The 18,247-nt window shown below is 53.3% G+C and overlaps 2 protein-coding genes across 2 annotated transcripts; both read right to left on the bottom strand.

The window, feature by feature from the left end:
* Window positions 1–2,704: 2,704 nt before the first annotated feature.
* LOC136643914 (olfactory receptor 51G1-like) lies at window positions 2,705–3,664 on the bottom strand. The gene has a single exon (XM_066619339.1). The coding sequence runs from the start codon at window positions 3,662–3,664 to the stop codon at window positions 2,705–2,707; it is 960 nt and encodes a 319-aa protein (XP_066475436.1).
* A 9,783-nt stretch (window positions 3,665–13,447) lies between these two features.
* On the bottom strand, window positions 13,448–14,383 carry LOC136644257 (olfactory receptor 51G2-like). The gene has a single exon (XM_066619934.1). It carries the CDS (start codon window positions 14,381–14,383, stop codon window positions 13,448–13,450), a length of 936 nt encoding a protein of 311 aa, XP_066476031.1.
* Window positions 14,384–18,247: the final 3,864 nt, after the last annotated feature.

The following is an 18,247-nucleotide window of genomic DNA, read 5'->3' as shown; positions in this document are numbered from 1 at the left end:
ACATTCTGGCCTCCATTTTCCTCCCACACAGGCTGACAGCGGCCAAAGAGCAGGTGGAATAACTTGGCATAACTCGGCTCGGCTTGTCAGCTGCTTCAAGGTCTCGCCGTTCACGGTGCCGGTGGCCTCGAGCTGGCGACCTTCGGATGTTATCTTCATATGACTGTTATTCATATAACAACATGAATGTTTTTAGGCATGAAAGAGTTAAGATTTGCTCTACGAGAGGCTATGAAGATTTTTTTCCTTCAGTCATTTAAGTATCTTAAAAAAATTTCCATGGATAAGTTACTTATTTTGTACAAAACCACCTCTCTCTTCCAGACACCTTCCCATTTCTGTCAGGGAGCATTCTTAGGTTTCCATCCATGTCTGCTTTCAAAGTGTTTTGAAATGTCGACACTGCCAGGTATGTTATTTTGGGAAGAAGACCAGTGCCCTGGTGAGGCCTGGGGGCGCATCGGCCAGCTTTGCAGACTGCCTGAGGCAGCCAATGGCCTCGCCCCTGCCCAGCACTGACCTCCAAGGTGTGTGGCTGTATAACTGCGCACAGCTCGGCCACCTGGAAGTTCAGTGATGACGTCATCACCAAGCCTCCAATGTAGTCATTGCTCTTCCAGCAAGGGTTCCCAGTGTGCATTGGGATGGCTTAGGGCGCCATGGCACACGCACAGAGATGCCACGGGATGTTCCAGGCCTGGGTTTGGAAATGAGCTCCATGGCCGAGCATTCCTGTTCCTGCTTCCCCTGCCCCTGGTTTGGCCTGACTACAAGTCCTCCTTCCTTTTTCAGCACATGTATGTGGGGAAGGGAGGGGGTTGGTCATGGCTGTTCCGTGGCAAGCAGCACTCTCCCCTGTGTGGGGTCCAGAACTGGTGCAGAGCACTGGGTCTGACTCACACCTTTGCCCCGAGTTCACTAAGGGCTGATTTGGATGCTGCTTTTTATCCCTCAGCTCGATGACTTTCTTCTTGGAAGGGGTCAGAGCAAGCTGCACGCACCCCGCCCCCCGTGATTGGCAGTAAAATAAAATATTCCTGGAAATTGAAGCTTCAAAAGTTGCATCACTCGAGCAATGGAAAAAGAAGACGTGGAGTGTCAGTGGCAGAACCAGCTTGGTTGTGTGTTGAGCAGCATGGCTGGAAGTTCCCTGCAGGGCACAGCCTGAAAGAGGCACATTTCAAGGATGTATCTACAGCAGCTGCACCTGACTCCCTGCACACTCCTGAGGACAGCAGGCCGATGCAGCAAAGGTGGTGGGACACAATCCCAAAGTGCATATGTGGTGTGGATGCCCCAGACTAGGCATCCTGCTAACTGGTAAGAGGCACTTTCCAAGTGGGTGCTCCTCTTTTATTTAGCAGGGGGAGAGTAACTGGCCCTCCTCGCCCCAGCAGTGTCTTTTCTAGTGGCTGTCTGCTGGTGTTGCATCTTTTGGATTGTGAGCCCTTTGGGGTCTGGGAGCCATAAGTTATTTGATTCTTTTCTGTAAACCGCTTTGGGAACTTTTTGTTGAAAAGTGGTACATAAATACTGTTAATAATAATAATAATAATAATAATAATAATAATAATAATAATAATAATAATAATAATAATAATAAAAGGCGACGATTGGAAGGGAATCCTGTGGGTCACAGCTCTGGCGATGGGACTCACAGCTCCATGTGTCCTGGAGGTCTGATCAGGAGGTGCGGTTCACACAATTATTCCATTCTGAAAACAGCATTTGATCTGCAGCATCCCGACAGCCACCGGACCAAGTACCGCAGGGCTTGGGGAGAGCCAGTTGTCCCAGAGGCAAAGGATGGTCTAGTCAGGACTTGGGGTTTTGAGTGATGGAGAAAGTCATTTCTTATCTCAGAATGAGCAGAGATCGTCTCTTTATGAAGATAGTTTTTATTTCTTGAGCTTTGGAAAACGGATGCTCATCAGTCTGGATATGGACCACCTGCAGAAGATGTACAAGAGTCACTCAATTGTGCAGATCTTGTTTGTTTAAGACTTTAGTGGCCCAGTCCAATCCTCTCGTTCCCCCAGTGGAACCGGCAGGAAGTTCCCACCAGTTCTGCCAGAGAGGGAATGCTGCTGGGAGTGAGTGCAGTGAGGCCACAAGCACAGTGGCTGGTGGCTGTGCATACGGGCCAGCAGAAAAACCACTGTCCACTGGTTGCAGTGAGTTGGCTGTGGTGTCAGGCGGTAGGAGGAATGGGAAGGAGCGGGGGCGTGTCAGGATGGGAGGGAGCGTTGCTGGTGGCACTTGCTTGCTCCAGGATCCTATGCTCTCCCTCTTCTCTTTCCCATCCCTTATTTGCCTCAATTCTGTGCCAACAAAAGAAGAGAGGAGGAGACCCAGTGGGGAAGCAGAGGCTTTCCCAGGGTAAGGGATCTAAAGTTCCCTTGCCCCCGGAGGCCTCCCTGACTGTTCCCCCACCATAAGACACAGTGCTCTCCGTTGGCACGGCTGCATTGGTGGCAGTTTCAATAGGGTTGGGCTGCAGCTGCATTACGCTAAGTTTAAAGGAAGCACAACTGCCGAGTCCTGAAGGGGCGTCTGGGGACGTGCAGCAAAGACCTGTGGTTGAGCGTCGGAGCTCTGCACCTCTCCAGGAAAAGAATAAACCACACGCAGCAATTTATGCAACGTGACATGACAGATATTCAGACTGCACTTCTGGAAGGGTAAAAGCTGCTCCTGCTTCTCCTTATGGCTGGGGGGTCGTGACAGAGCAGAGTTTCTTGAGGATGCGCTGGCGGATCTGCTTGGTCTTGATACTGTACACAAGAGGGTTCATCAGAGGTGGGGCCAGCAGGTAGACGTAGGACATGAGAAGGTGGACCACGTGAGGAACCTGTTCCCCAAAGCGGTGGATCAGGGACAGGCCAATCATGGGCACATAGAACAAGAGGACAGCCCAGATGTGTGAGACGCAGGTGTGGAAGGCCTTGAGGCGCTCCTCCTTGGAAGCGATGCGCAGCACTGTCCTCAGGATGAAGACATAAGAGAGGAGGATCAGGAGGGAGTCCAGCCCCACCGTGAAGGCCACGACTGTCAGCCCGTAAATGTGGTTGACGATGATGTCTGAGCAGGCCAGCTTCATGATCTCCAGGTGCAGGCAGTAGGCGTGCGAGAGGACGTTGGTCCTGCAGTAACGGAAACGGCGGAGGAGCAAGGGCAGCGGGAAGATCAGAGCAAAGCTCCGAAGCGCAAAGGCCAGCCCCATCTGAACAATCCTGCGAGTGGTCAGGATGCAGCCATATCTCAGGGGGTCACAGATGGCCAAAAGGCGGTCGAGGGCCATGGACAGGAGCACAGAGGACTCAACAAGAGAGAGCGAGTGGATGAAGAAGAGCTGGGCAAAGCAGGCGCCGAAGGGGATCTCTCGAGAGTCAAACCAGAATATGCCCAGCACAGTGGGCAGGGTGGTGAGGCTCAAGCCCAGGTCAGTGAAGGCCAGCATGGCGAGGAAGTAGTACATGGGCACGTGCAGGCTGGCGTCTGTCCTGATGACGTGGAGGACGGTGCAGTTCCCCAGGAGCACAGTCACATAGACAAAGCAGAAGGGGAGGGCAATCCAGCGGTGGGCCCGCTCCAGCCCCGGGAAGCCCGACAGGAGGAAGGTGCTGGGGCTGAAGGTGGCGTTTTCCAGAAGGGCTGCGGGCATCTTGCAAGCAGGTGTCCATTCACTTTAGGGCCTTCAAATCAAAACCCCTCAAGAAAAAAGAAACACGAGTCTGGGCTGCTAGAGGCAGAACAATCTTTTAAGGCAGCGGTTCTCAAACCTTTTAGCACCGGGACCCACTTTTTAGAATGACAATCTGTCGGGACCCACTGGAAGTGATGGCATGACCCTGGAAGTGATGTCATGAGACAGACAAAATTATGCAGGGGATGGATAAAGTGGATAGGGAGATGCTCTTTTCCCTCTCACACAACACCAGACCCAGGGGACATCCATGAAAGTTGAGTTTTGGGAGAGTTTACCCGGCATGTAATTAGTTTGTGGAACTCCTTGCCACAGGAAGTAGTGATGGCATCTTACCTAGATGGCTTTAAGAGGGGATTGGACAAATTTCTGGAGGAGAAGTTCATTACGGGTTACAAGTCATAGTAGGTATGTGCAAACTCTTGGTTTTAGAGGCAGGCTGCCTCTGATTGCCAGATGCAGGGGAAGACACCAGGATGCAGGTTGTGTCTGCTGTCTTGTGTGCTCCCTGAAGCATTTGGTGGGCCACTGTGCAATACAGGAAACTGGACTAGATGGGCCTTTGGCCTGATCCAGCGGGGCTCTTCTGATGTTCTTATGTTCAGAAGTGACATCATCAAGCAGGAAAATTTTTAACAATCCTAGGCTGCAGTCCTATTCACACTTACCCGGGAGTAAGCCCCATTGACTATCATTGTTAAACGCATGTACAGCAGCCCATTTTCAACCAGTGCTACAAGTGCCATGCCACAAGTGGTCCGCAGGTGTGCTATAGGAATTTGGGAGAAGGTAATTTATTAGTAGGGCCAATGGGGGATGTAAGCCCCCCACTGGCAGCATGGTGTGCCTTGTCAATTGTCAAAAATCTGATGGTGTGCCTTGACAATTTTGGTGCCTTGTCAGTGTGTCATGAGCTGAAAAAGGTTGAAAATCATTGATATACAGACTAGCCTGTTCAAAGTACAGATCTGCCACATTTCCCCACAAGCAGTCGCAAACCATGGTAGCATCAAGTCTAACATATTAAAAGTAAAATATTGAAATGAATGGGGACCCACCTGAAATTGGCTTGTGACCCACCCAGTGGGTCGAGAAACACTGTTTTAAGGGATCATCACTCATTTTTTAGAAATTCTGGAGAATTTCTGTGAGATGCAGGAAGCTGGACTAGATGGGCCTATGGCCTGGTCCAGCGGGGCTGTTCTTATGTTCTTAGAATAGATGAGGTGCTACAAGCCTGGAGATGCGCAACTGTTGTCCCAGTCTTCAGATGGGGAAAAAGGGATACCCAGGGAACTACCAGTCTGACTTCAACCTTGGGAAAGATACTGGAACAGGTTGCAAAGCAGTCCGTCTGCAAGACCCCTGACACCAGTGCAGTGATTAGCAGGAACTGCTTGGATTTGGGATGAATAAACCCTGCTGAACTAATGTCAAACTAGCATCCAACTCTTGGTCTGATGGGCTGATCAGCTGAACAGACTGTGGGGATGCCGGGGCTGTGGGGAAGAGAGGTGTGCACCCCAAAAGGCACCTGTAACTGTCCAGGGCTAAGATGGATAGCTCAGAGGGAGTGCAAAGTAGCCAGTGTCTGGGCAAGTCTGGAAGGAAGCAAAGACAGAAACTGGATATTGATGGAGGAGGCTTACCAAAGGGTGGGGCAGCTGCACCAGCCAATTTAGAAAAGTGGATTTAGGAAAGGACGAGGGCAGAGAGCTGGGAGCTGAACCGAACCTGACCCTGAACCCGAAACCCGAGTGACTTTTTGCAGGGAAAGCGGACTTGGACCTGAATGGAAAGCCTCTTGGTTGCCTGGAAGGAGAACTGGAACCCCCAGACGCAAACACAGGAACTGGCCAGTAACAAATCAATTGCTGCAAAGTCTCAGGCTCTCTGGAGGATGGTGATGGCTGCAGCTGCCTTTGGAGAGATTCCCAGGAGAAGAGAAGGTGGAGGAGGGTCTTGGCTTGGGGGGTCCTGGGGTGTCCACACTGCTCCTTGTAACCAGGACTGCAGGAGCTCTGTGAAATCAGCAGGCCTTCCGTAGTGAGAGCAGCTCTTGTCTGTGACCTGCATGCAGAGAGCTGCTAGAGCTACGTGCCCTGATTTCTTGTGCCTAATTGCTGGCCTTGCTGCTTGTTGCTGGGAGGCTGCAGCAGGCTCAGTCCCAGAAGCATCTGGAGTCCCAGGCTGGGAAAGACACACACACACACACACACACACACACACACACACACAGAGCAGAAGGTCCTGAGCAAGAAGGACCCATTGCCTGGCAGCCATCAGGCAGTGCCTCTGCCAATCAAGGGCTGTATGCAGAGCACGAACCCGCCTGCTCAGCCCCATCTTGGCTTGGCAACACCCACCCTGTGAGACTCTGCTGCACCTGGAAGGCGTCCCTGTCTGGCTGTACTCACCCTCCACTCTGCAGCCTCCAGGTCTGGCGCTCAGTCACCAGAGGAGCTGCTGCCGCCACCAGAGCTCTTCCATGCAGGCGGGGCTCAGATTTGTGAAGCCACCTTTATAGGAGCCTCAGGGACTGCAGGGCTGGATGTCGGGCGGGAGGAGCTGGGGCCATTGCCAAGGGAGGCTTGTTGCAGGTGTTCCCAGCAGCAGACAAGGCACAGCTGTTTTCACAGCTGCCGTAACAGAGGCCCAGTGATGCTCTGGGCTGCCTTATGGGACCTTACAAACAGGCTGTCTGAGGGCCCAACCCTCAACCGGCCCAGCACTGGCGCTGCGCCCTTGGCATGGCATAAAGCATGTTTATGGCACCCTCAGAGTAGGGAGCACCGGTGCTGGGCCTGTGCCTGTCAGTTGCCGGACTCAGCAGTGGCAGAAGGAGGGCACACTGCTGCTGGGGATAAGTGTGACTGGCAGGCTACAGTGGTGTGGCTCTGAGGGGCAGTGGAGGGTGGAATGAGGGTGAGGGGAGGGTGAGGTGGGGGATGTATCAGGGCAAGAGGGGGTGGGAGCTCTGCTCCACCCTGTCTTGAACTCCATGTTGGGCCAGGAGGCCCGACACAGTGTCTCTTAGGTCTGCACTGGCAAAATAGTGGGGCTTGGAGCTTCCCACTTTTTAAACTGACCATTTATCAGGGATGGGAACTTGAGTCAGGTGACTTGAGTCCGAGTTGTGAAAATCAGTGATTTTCATGACACGCGAGTCACGTGCTTGGAAGACTCGGCAAAACACTCGTGTCAAGGGCCCTGACTCAGCACTCAGTCCCGCGCATGCAGACTCCATTCCGTCTGTGTCTGGGCTTGCTTGCTGACTGTTTTCGCAGTGTGGGGCCATCATTCAGACTAGGTGAGCAGCAGGGACGTTCCAGCCAGGAGGCAGGGAAGGCAGGAGGGGGGAGGGGGAGTGGACTCTCTTGCCCATCTCTGGAGGAACCTCTGATCTTTGGAGGAAGGACGGGAGGTCTGCTTTGTTTCTTTGGGTGAGGGAGGGCAGGTGGAGGAGCCCAAGGCGGCTCTTGCCTTGGAATTGGCTGGTGAAGGGAGAAAGGGAAAGGGCGGAGCAGGGAGGTCCATGGAGATCACGCTTTCCAATCACATGGCTGCTGTGAGCTCCATTGTTACTGGAGGGGAGCAAGCCCCACTGAATGACTGGTTGTAGTAGGACTACTTCTGAGTAGGATCTGAAGGCCTTAGGAGTGGACCTCAACAGGTGGGAAACCCTGGCCTCTGAGCGGCCCGCTTGGAGGCAGGCTGTGCAGCATGGCCTTTCCCAGTTTGAAGAGACACTTTGCCAACAGTCTGAGGCAAAGAGGCAAAGAAGGAAGGCCCACAGCCAGGGAGACAGACCCGGGACAGACTGCACTTGCTCCCGGTGCGGAAGGGATTGTCACTCCCGAATTGGCCTTTTCAGCCACACTAGACGCTGTGCCAGAACCACCTTTCAGAGCGCGATACCAGAGTCTTTCCAGGCTGAAGGTTGCCAATGACTTCTGAGTAGAGGTACAAAGGATTGGGTCATCCTGGTAAGCCTCGCAGCTGCAGGGCATGACCCTCCTCCCTCTTGCTGCTTCCCTCCCTGCTCTCTCACAGTACATCCCACCCCCTCCTGCCTTCTTTACTGATAGGCAGGGACATCAGGGGAGTGTTTAAAGCGAACTCCAAAACACACACACACGCCTTGGCAATAGCCCGTTTTTTCCACACCTGACAGGTGTATCCAAAAAACTTGTGACTCGAGTCTTTTTGAGTCACAAAAACTCTCCTGGTGACTTGTGAAGTGCCCCGTTAGGACTCATTTTTGACTCGTGTTGCTGGGCGGAGACTCATGACTCGACTCCAGTAAAGCCAGGCTGGATTTGCCCATCCCTGCCATTCATTGCAACCCACTTAGCTTTACCTGACAAAGAGATCCAGAAAGAAATGCAGGTGTGCCACGGCATTCATGGGAGTTCTGTTCCGGAATGCCCCCCTCGCTGTTACCTGAAACTGCAGATACCAGTTAACGCCCTCCAGCTCTCCAGAGGCTTCACCAGGTCTCCTCATGCCTTATAATAAGGCATTAAAAACATAGTTTCAGTTCTATGAAAAAACTGGAAGTGACTTTTTTTAATTGTAAGACTCAGCCTGAGCCTGGCAGAGGCCACGGTAGAGCCTGGTAGAGCTCCCCTCACCTCCAGAGGAGGCATGTGTGGGGAGCAGGCACAAGGGGGTGCTGATTTGACCTGCAGATAAGTGACTCCGCGGATACGGGATTCGCGAATATGGCCCCTGTATTTTTATTTATTAATAATAAATAAAATATTAATTAATAATTATATTATAAAATATTAATTAATAATGATCCTGTGCTCCTGAGGCTGCTGGAGACCTTACACATTATAAGTGCATTTTGGAACTGCTCTAAGAGGATTTCCTGCCTAAGGCAGGGGCTTGGACCTGATGACCTGTTAGGCCCCTTCCAGCTCTATGATTCTGTGACATTCTTGTGCAGGAAGAGAAGGTTTCCAAGTGACGACCGGCCCGTGGTGTTTCCTGACACGTCCATGTGTGTGATGGTGACTGCATGCCAGGAGCGCGTGGTCCAGCCCAATCCAGGGGGCTTTGCCTGGGCCAAGTGCCCCAAAGTCAGACCCCTCAGCCCATTGGGCAAACGTGGTCTCTGGGACCAGCCCTTCCCTCGCGGATGGGTGAGAAGCTGTGAAGAATGTCCTTCTTTTCTCTCCGGGAGGGGGTCTTATTTGGGGACATTTCTATCCCCTAGAGAACTTTGGGGTGCTCCACTGAGATTCTTTGTCTGAACTGCTGTTCCCCAAAATCCACATGTGCAGAATGCCTGGGCTTCCCCTCATGGGCTGCATAGCCTGGTCCGTGTCCACCAACTGAGCTGCCAAGCCTCCCCCCCCCCCACTCAAGGTGAAGGGTCGGCTGCGGTGGCCAGGTTGCTCCCTCTCACCCCACTGGATGACTCTGCATTCTCCTCAGACCCAGGTCTCTTAAGGTCAAGCACAAGGACCTTGTGGGTGCTTTGCCAAGCCTGAGGTTGGAACTGGCTGCTGGTTCATGCCAAACAGCGTAACATAAGAACATAAGAACAGCCCCACTGGATCAGGCCATAGGCCCATCTGGTCCAGCTTCCTGTATCTCACAGCGGCCCACCAAATGCCCCAGGGAGCACACCAGATAACAAGAGACCTGCAAGGCCTCCTGGGAATTGTAGTTAAGAACATAAGAACAGCCCCACTGGATCAGGCCATAGGCCCATCTAGTCCATCTTCCTGTATCTCACAGCGGCCCACCAAATGCCCCAGGGAGCACACCAGATAACAAGAGACCTGCAAGGCCTCCTGGGAATTGTAGTTAAGAACATAAGAACAGCCCCACTGGATCAGGCCATAGGCCCATCTAGTCCATCTTCCTGTATCTCACAGCGGCCCACCAAATGCCCCAGGGAGTGCACCAGATAACAAGAGACCTGCAAGGCCTCCTGGGAATTGTAGTTAAGAACATAAGAAGAGCCCCACTGGATCAGGCCACAGGCCCGTCTAGTCCAGCTTCCTGTATCTCACAGCGGCCCACCAAATGCCCCAGGGAGCACACCAGATAACAAGAGACCTGCAAAGCCTCCTGGGAATTGTAGTTTAAGAACATAAGAACAGCCCCACTGGTCCAGGCCACAGGCCCATCTAGTCCAGCTTCCTGTATCTCACAGCGGCCCACCAAATGCCCCAGGGAGCACACCAGATAACAAGAGACCTCATCCTGGTGCCCTCCCCTACATCTGGCATTCTGACTTAAGAATGGGTTACCTTGGTAACCCTTGGTAGGTGCAGATCAGCATTCCTGGAGCAGTCTAAGTAGTGAACTCCCTTAAAAACCAGAGGCAGGGTCAGCCAGACTCCACTTATCCCACAGATAGACCCCCCCACCCAGTTTTGGAGGGTAGCCAAGGAGACCAGACCACAGTGGGGGTTCAGAAGGGTAAGATGTATTGATACACAGAAGCAAGAGTGCGCTTGTGAAAGGCAGCAGGTATGTGGAATGGGTACAGAGCAAGAAAAAGCATATTTGCAGATGTCAACTAGAGGCATTCATGGGATTAATTCTGTCTGCATCTGTGTGGTGCCTGGCTGAGCCGCAGAAAATGTGGCATCAATCAACAGGAGAGTGGGTGTTGGCTGGGCATGAAGGACTGGTGGGGATCAGCCCTTGAAGGTGGGCAGAAGAGGGAGGAGGGATGGAGTTAGCAGGCTCTTTTTCACGTCATATTAATGTGTGTAAGAGTCTCCTGCAGATACCTGGATATGGGGCGCTGGGTGCCAGACCATGCGTGCCAGAACATATGCTGCCATACCAGCAGCATGGCTCAAGGACCGATGCCCGGAGGCCACAGCTTCACAGGCTGGGAGGGCCACATCTTTGGTGCACTGCCCCCTGGCACTAGTAGCCCAGTCCTGTGCAGATCCCATGCTGAGAGTGCCAGGGAGCTGACACGTTGTCCAGCAGCTCCAATGCACTGTTGTGGTGGGGAGGCTGGTTGAGAAGAGGGAGGGGTGTCATTGAATGAGTGCGTAGCTGCAGAGCTCCCTTTGGGCCTCCTCTGAGCAGTGCCGGCTCTGTTCCTTGCCTAGCCCTTCTAAGCCATTAGGGGCCTGTCCAGCTTGGTAAGGAGCCTTGGGCTCTGTCTGCCACTGCCTCTGCTTGTCCCCACTCTCGGCCCTCTTTCAGCCTCTCTGCTGGTGGGGTGGTGCTGGTGGCCCTCTAAACAGTGGCACATGGCTTTCCTGCTGCTGCCCTGGCATCCGTGTGGCACCCACTGGCAGAGGGGCTTCAGCACTGGTGGGCTGCCTGGGCATTTCCCCTGGTTAGAACTGGGCGTTTCATCAGGCTGCCTTCAGGGGAGTCTTGCCTGCTCCAAATGCACTCCAGAATTCAAGTTTCACCAGCTGCACATGTGGATGTCCTGCTGGAACTGTAGATGTCTTACCTTGTGATCATAGTCATAAGAACATCAGCCCCACTGGCTCAGGCCATAGGCCCATCTAGTCCAGCTTCCTGTATCTCACAGCGGCCCACCAAATGCCCCAGGGAGCACACCTGATAACAAGAGACCTGCATGGGCTTTTGCCTTTGGGAAAAACAAATTTAGCAGAACAAACGGGGGGGGGGTCCTGGACTCCAACTGTCCTCACCATTTGAATCCAACCAAGGAGGCTGGTTTACAAAACTGGCCACCATACCCTCAACTGGGTGTGGAAACAAAGGAGGGGCCTGGTAGGAGTCTAGCAAAGGCAGATCCCTGAATTGGTTCACCCCACCCAGGATCCCACATGACTGTATGAGGCAAAAAGCTATTTGGCTTTGGACCCTCCAGTTGTTCTTGTTTAGCTCCTCAACCCCACTTTGCCCTGCAGACCTGCATCTGGGGAAACCTGCAGGTGCTGTGCAAAGTCACCCCCATTCTGGCCATCGCCCAAAGACCACCTGGCCAGCCGGCACTCGAGAGTGGCAAGACTCCACCCCCTTCCTGTCCAGCCTTTCCCTCCTTCAGTTCCCCCAGGGGAGCAAGGGATGCCCCTGAGCTGGTGCAAGCTCCTCAGTTCACCTTTGTGGGCCACGTCTCAGAGAGCCCTTCAGCTGCCCTCCCTGAAGGCCTTGGTCTGACTGCAGGTGGGGGCTTGTGTTTGAACCCCCTTCTGTCTGCCTGGGGAACTTGGCTTGATCCCGGAAGGTGTCCTGGTCTCGGCTCTCTTGCCTAGTGGCCTGCGCAGTGCAGCGTTCTTGAGCCTGGCAGAAATGGATCAGGGCAACCATGTCGAAGACCCACCAACTCCCCTCCCTGGTCCCCACCTCATGTTTGTCAACACTTTCCCCTCTCTCTGTGAGTGTGATGGCAGGTAATCCATTTCCAGCCGTTTTCATAGAGCCCAAGAGATCAGCCCTGGGCCGCCATCAAGGATTCCAAGCATAAGGAGAGGCTCCCAGTCCAGTTGAACTCCCTTCCCAGGCTGGGGACATCAGTTAGAGCTTGTGTTTGGCGGGATACTTGTGTCCCTGGTTCCCTGGCACAAGTATCTTGTTCTGCCTACAGGCTCACCCTTGCCCAGTCGCTGTCCAGCCACAGCTGCTCACCACATCCAGGACTGCAAGCCTCTCCCCTTTCCCTTTCCCACCAACACTTCCTTCTTCCCCCTCACTCTCTGCACCCACTTGCTTAGCCTCCAGTCCCTCTGGGAAACCCACTTACGTTCCCTGCCCCGTCCCACTTGCCCTCTTTGTCCTCTAAATGCCTTTCTCCTCCCTCTTCTCTCTCCCTTCCTTACAGCTCACACCCAAACCTCTGTCAGGGGGGAAAGGTTCGAAATAGCGGTTTCCCCCAACCAGCCGAGAGAGCGAATGAACAAGTTCCGCGAGGCACCATTATTTATTCCCTTGTACCAGTCTCTAAAATAAATCCAAAATAGCAGACCCCGCCCCCACACGGGACGAACGCTAAAGAAGACCAGTCTCTACAATAAATCCCTGCCACCGCCTTTTGCCAGGCCTCCCTCTTCCTTTCCCCACCCAAATGCATCCCTGTGCCACTGGCCACTGCACACCAGTTGTCCCCTCCCCCACGTGCACAGGTTAGGCATGTTCTAAAAAGAGCACTGCAGGTAGCCGTGGCAGAAGGAAGAGCCGGAAGAGGGAGGAGAGAGGGGTTGGCAGAGGAGGGGCGAGAAGAAGGACAACAATGGCAGGGGAAGGAAGGAGGTGCACCAAGGGAAAGCGGGAGGTCCAGGGGGTCTAACACTCCTGGTAGGATAAGGGCGGGGCCAGGGATGCCCAAGACAGATGCCCAAGACAGATGTGAGGCCTCCTGTGGGCACTGACCCCAATGAAACACTCTGTAACAAGTGGTGTGGGCACTTGGGCGCTCCTGAAGACCCCACCCCTGACCAGCCCGAGGGGAAAGGGTCTCCACCTGGCCAGGAAGTGATGGGGGAACCACATAGTTTCCAGGGTGGTGCAACTAGGGGGAGGCCAGACACAATCCCCCAACTTTTGTGTTCCATTTTGAAGGGCATTAAATCCTCAGCCAGGTTTTCCAGCCCTCTGGATAGTGAACTGCCCCCTCCAGAGGGAGAGGAGGAGCCCATGGCACTCTCTCTCACAGGAGACCCATAGCCATCACCACCAAATCTTGCCTCCCCCTCTGCAGAGATTTTGGGCTCCATCCCACCCAGACAGCGTTAGGCAAGCTGGAGTGGTTCTAGGAGGAGAGGAATAGGGGCTGAGCCTTCACTTGGAGAACATCAGAATTATCCTGGCACGGATCTGCTTGGTTTTAACACTGTACACAATGGGGTTCATGAGGGGAGGCACCAGAAGGTAAACGTAGCCCATGAAGACACGGACCAGGAGGGGAGAGCCCTTCCCAAACCTGTGGATCACAGACAGGCCGATCATGGGGGTGTAGAAGAGCAGGACGGCACAGATGTGGGAGACACAGGTGTTCAAGGCTTTGAGGCGCTCCTCCCGGGAGGCAATGCTCAGCACAGTTTTGAGGATCAGGATGTAGGACAGAAGGATCAGGAGCGAGTCCACACCCACCGTGAAGACAATGACCAGCATGCCGTAGACGCTGTTGACAGTGATATCCGAGCAGGCCAGCTTCATCACCTCCTGGTGCAGACAGTAGGAGTGGAGGAGGACGTTGGCCCGGCAGTACCTGTGTCTCCTCAGGAGGAAGGGCAATGGGAAGATCAAGGCCACTCCTCTGAACACAAATGCCAGTCCCATCTTCCCCACCCTTGGCAATGTCAAAATGGAGGCATATCTCAGGGGACTGCGGATCGCAACCATGCGGTCAAAGGCCATGGCCAGGAGCACTGCAGATTCAATGAAGGACAGCGAGTGGATAAAGAACAGCTGAGCAAAGCAGGCACGGAGGCTGATTTCTCTGGCATTGAACCAGAATATGCCCAGTATGGTGGGCATGGAGGAGAAGGACAAGCCCAGGTCTGTGACGGCCAGCATGGACAGGAAAAGGTACATGGGCTCGTGCAGGCTGCGGTCTGTCTTGATGGCGAACAAGATGGCGGCGTTTCCCAGGATGGAAATGATGTACATGGCGCAGAAGGGGATAGAAATCCAGGGGTGACTGGCCTCCATGCCAGGAATCCCTGTGAGCCAGATCACCTGCGAGTCAGACGTGGTGCCATTGTGGAGTGCCATGAGGCATGGTCAGGACCCAGACACATCTGGAATGCTCTGCTTCCTGCAACGGAAATGGAGACTCAGCTGGCCCCTTGGCTCTCGACTCTCCGGCCCGCTGCTGCCAGCTCTGGCAGGGGAGCCAGAAGCAATCCCAAGCCGGAGGGGTGGAGGCCTGGAGCGTGGGGTGTTCGCAGCACAGAAATGCTCCCCACCAGCTGAAACATGCAGGACCAAGGAGGTCCAGAACGACCCATGTCTCTGTGCCCAGCTGAATAGCAAAGGTCTTAAGCAATAAAGGGCGCAATCCTACCCTGCGCTATATCCAGCACAGGATAGGGGCCAAAGGCAGCTCAGCCAGAGGCAAGGGGAAACGATTCCCCTTACTTCCAGGTAAGGCAGGCACCCTTGCCCCTATGGGTCTCCTCAGACTTGCGCCACCTCCTGAGGTGGCACAAGTCCAAGGAGAGCAGAGCGGCTTCAAGCCATTCCAAACTCCCTGGGAACGAGAGTTGGGATCCAGCAGTGCTGAATCCCAGCCACACCACCCACTCCCCACCCACACACCTGCCCCCGGAGTCGCCCACCGCCTGCCCAGGAATGCCTCCCTCCCGCCTCCTCCCCACCCACCCCAGTCAGCCCAGCTGGGCCAATGCAAGCCTCGCCGTGGAAGCTGGCATGGAGGCTTGTGTCAGCCTCTGCAGGCCAGTGCACCTCCTTGTGCCGGCCCAAGGGAGCCTCAGGATTGCGCCCCAAATTGTTGTGAGTTTGCTCTTTGGGTGTTGACTCTCTCTCTCTCTCTCTCTCTCTCTCTCTCTCTCTCTCTCTCTCTCTCTCTCTCTCTCTCCGCAAAGCAGCAAGACTTCTCTGGTGGCAAGTTGGATCTGAAAGGATCTGAAAGGTGACCTTGACTGCTGTGGAACTGGTGGGGCAGTTCTTAATGTATTCGAATGGCTGTGGCCCTTTTCAGCTCTGCTTCTAGGGCCACGTAAATGTGGGAGGGGAGGGCACTGTGATGGCAGCTCCTCTCCCAGCACTGGCACACGCTGGTAAACATGTGGGGGGGGGGGCTGCCACACATCTCTCCTCTTCCAGCACCACCACCTGTGTGTTCATTTAATTTTTGAATAACGCGTGAACAGGTTTTGTCTCTATGCCTCCACTCATTCATTAATAAACATCCTTTTGAAATAAAACAAAACAGAGCACAATAAAGGGTGACACGAAAATGCTGTGGCTATGAAATTCTGTTTCCTGTGGAAATAATTCCGATTAAGTCCATGTGCCTCCGTCTCCCTGTTTCACATGAATTTGCTGTGCCAGTCCTGGGGAAGGGCATGAGCTCTGCAAGGCACACTGGAGTCCTATTCCTGGGCATCCCTGCAAGTCCTGTGCAGCCAGGGAGCAGGCACGCCGAGATAGGCAAGCAAAGAAAATGTTGACTTACCTCTCCGGAGGCTGCCTGGTTTCCCTCAGACATATGCCAGCTCTTTGGCTGGGGTAAATCTGAGGGGCCTGTAGGGGTGGGTCCAGGCCAGGAAGAAGGGTTAGAGCCTGGTGTGCGTGGCTTCCACCAAGATCCACCCTCTCCTTCCCCTGAACCAGTCCAGTTGCTGCCCTGACCCACCTTGGAGCCTGGATCCAACTGCCCTGAGGAGGCCACTGGGCCTCACTGGCCTAAGCTGTGCTGATGATGGCCCCCACGCCTGCCTCGCGAAGTGGCCCTGACAGTCTGGTCCACTGGAAGAGAGATGGTGGGAGCTCCGGCCTCCAGGCATAACTGGAGAGATGGCAGAGCCTGGCAGCCCTTTTGAACCCAGTAGAAAGCTGGCTGTGAACGCTGTGCTTCTCCCAGCAGGCAGGCAGCCTCTCCTTTCATTATCCAGAGGGTACCACCTGTGGGAAGCTTTTGCAATATGGAGCTGATCCTCCTGACAAGGCACTGGGGGAGGGACGGGGGGCACATGCAGTTGTGCTTTCAGAGCACGTACAGTTGTTTATTCTTCAGGAGCGTCAAGACCAGCCTCTCTGGGCTTAGGAGTGATCAAAAAGTGACCCTCATGAGTGACTGTAAAAGGTGCTGCCACGTGCCTCACTGCCTTGGCTATGTTCAAGAATCAGGCCTTTGAAACCTGGGCCCCCACACCAAAGACTGAAATGCCCCCTCCAGTCTCAGTTGTTAAACTATTTGAAAAGAAGCAAGAGTGGTGGAAAGAGCCTGCAGAACTTCCCACAGTGGTCAGTGAACCAGGCAGGACTGGAGCAGACCAGAGTTTCCTGATTTAGTGCACATGCTCCCCCAAGAGACCTCCAGTCTGGTGAGGTTTCTGCTCTATCCTCTGGTCATTGCGCATGCCCAAATTCTTGCACATGTGCAGTAGCAGGCAACCACCAAAGCACTCAGTCCTCATAAGAGCACATCACGTTGAGTGGCACCTTTTCACTATGTACACCCAGTGGGGAGGGGGGGGTCCATTGCGCTGAATGCATCTCAAAAAAGACATAGTGGAAATGGAAAAGGTGCAAAAGAGAGCGACTAAGGGTGCAATCCTAACCCACTTTACAGCACTGACATAAGGGCAATGCAGCTCTGAGGTAAGGGAACACACATTCCCTTACTTTGAGGAAGCCTCCGTGAGTGACACCCAGCTGCAGGATGCAGCACATGTCCCATTGGCACCACTATGCCAGTGCTGGAAAGCACTGACATAAGGGGTTAGGATTGCACCCTAAGATGATTACTGGGCTGGGGCACCTTCCTTATGAAGAAAGGCTACGGTGTTTGGGCCTCTTCAGCCTAGAAAAGAGACGCCTGAGGGGGCACATGATTGAGACATACAAAATTATGCAGGGGATGGTCAGAGTGGATAGGGAGATGCTCTTTACACTCTCACATAACACCAGAACCAGGGGACAGCCACTAAAATTGAGTGTTGGGAGAGTTAGAACAGACAAAAGAAAATATTTCTTTACTCAGCGTGTGCTTGGTCTGTGGAACTCTTTGCAGCAGGATGTGGTGATGGCGTCTGGCCTGGACGCCTTTAAAAGGGGATTGGACAAGTTTCTGAAGGAAAAATCCATTATGGATTACAAGCCATGATGTGTGTGTGCAACCTCCTGATTTTAGAAATGGGCTATGTCAGATGCAAGGGAGGGCACCAGGATGAGGTCTCTTGTTATCTGGGGTACTCCCTGGGGCATTTGGTGGGCCGCTGTGAGATACAGGAAGCTGGACTAGATGGGCCTGTGGCCTGATCCAGTAGGCCTGTTCTTATGTTCTTATGTCACCCCATTCTTTGTTATCTCCTGTGTGTCTCTTCCTAGATTGTGATCCCCTTGGGGGAGGGACGTTGTCTCATCTGTTGCAGAGTTCAGGGATGGGGCTGTATAAATAGCAAAGAATCATTTCTTGGGGCTGACCAACACACGTTTGGAGAACTGTCACCTTGCAGCCCTCTTGCAGAGTAGGTTACAGTGTCGTAAATCATGTGTGAAGTTGCTGTGTGCTATGCAGGACACAGCAACTTGCAGTCTTACCCTGTGGATGTGTTTTCAGAACATCTTTGAACCACTGATCAAGGAGAAGAAAGTCTACATTGCAATATTTATTTATTTATTGGATTTGTATTCTGCCTTTCTCCCCGAAGGGCACCCAAGGCTAACAATCAAGTTAAAAATACAGATAAACATTAAAAATACAAAACACTTAAAAACAATTAAAACAAGATAAAATACATAGCAGCAGACTGAAAGCAAGCAGTAAAAGACATAATTTATAAATTTATAAAAACAGCCCTTATGGTGCCTCAAAGGCTTTCCTGAATAAAAAAGTCTTCAGGCCCCGCCGGAACGTTAATAATGAGGAAGCTGGTCTCAATTCAAAGG

Source organism: Tiliqua scincoides, chromosome 3, assembly GCF_035046505.1.
Source record: "Tiliqua scincoides isolate rTilSci1 chromosome 3, rTilSci1.hap2, whole genome shotgun sequence".
Lineage (NCBI taxonomy): Eukaryota > Metazoa > Chordata > Lepidosauria > Squamata > Scincidae > Tiliqua > Tiliqua scincoides.
Note: the sequence above shows the minus strand (reverse complement) of the source record. Positions and strands in the feature narration are given on the sequence as shown.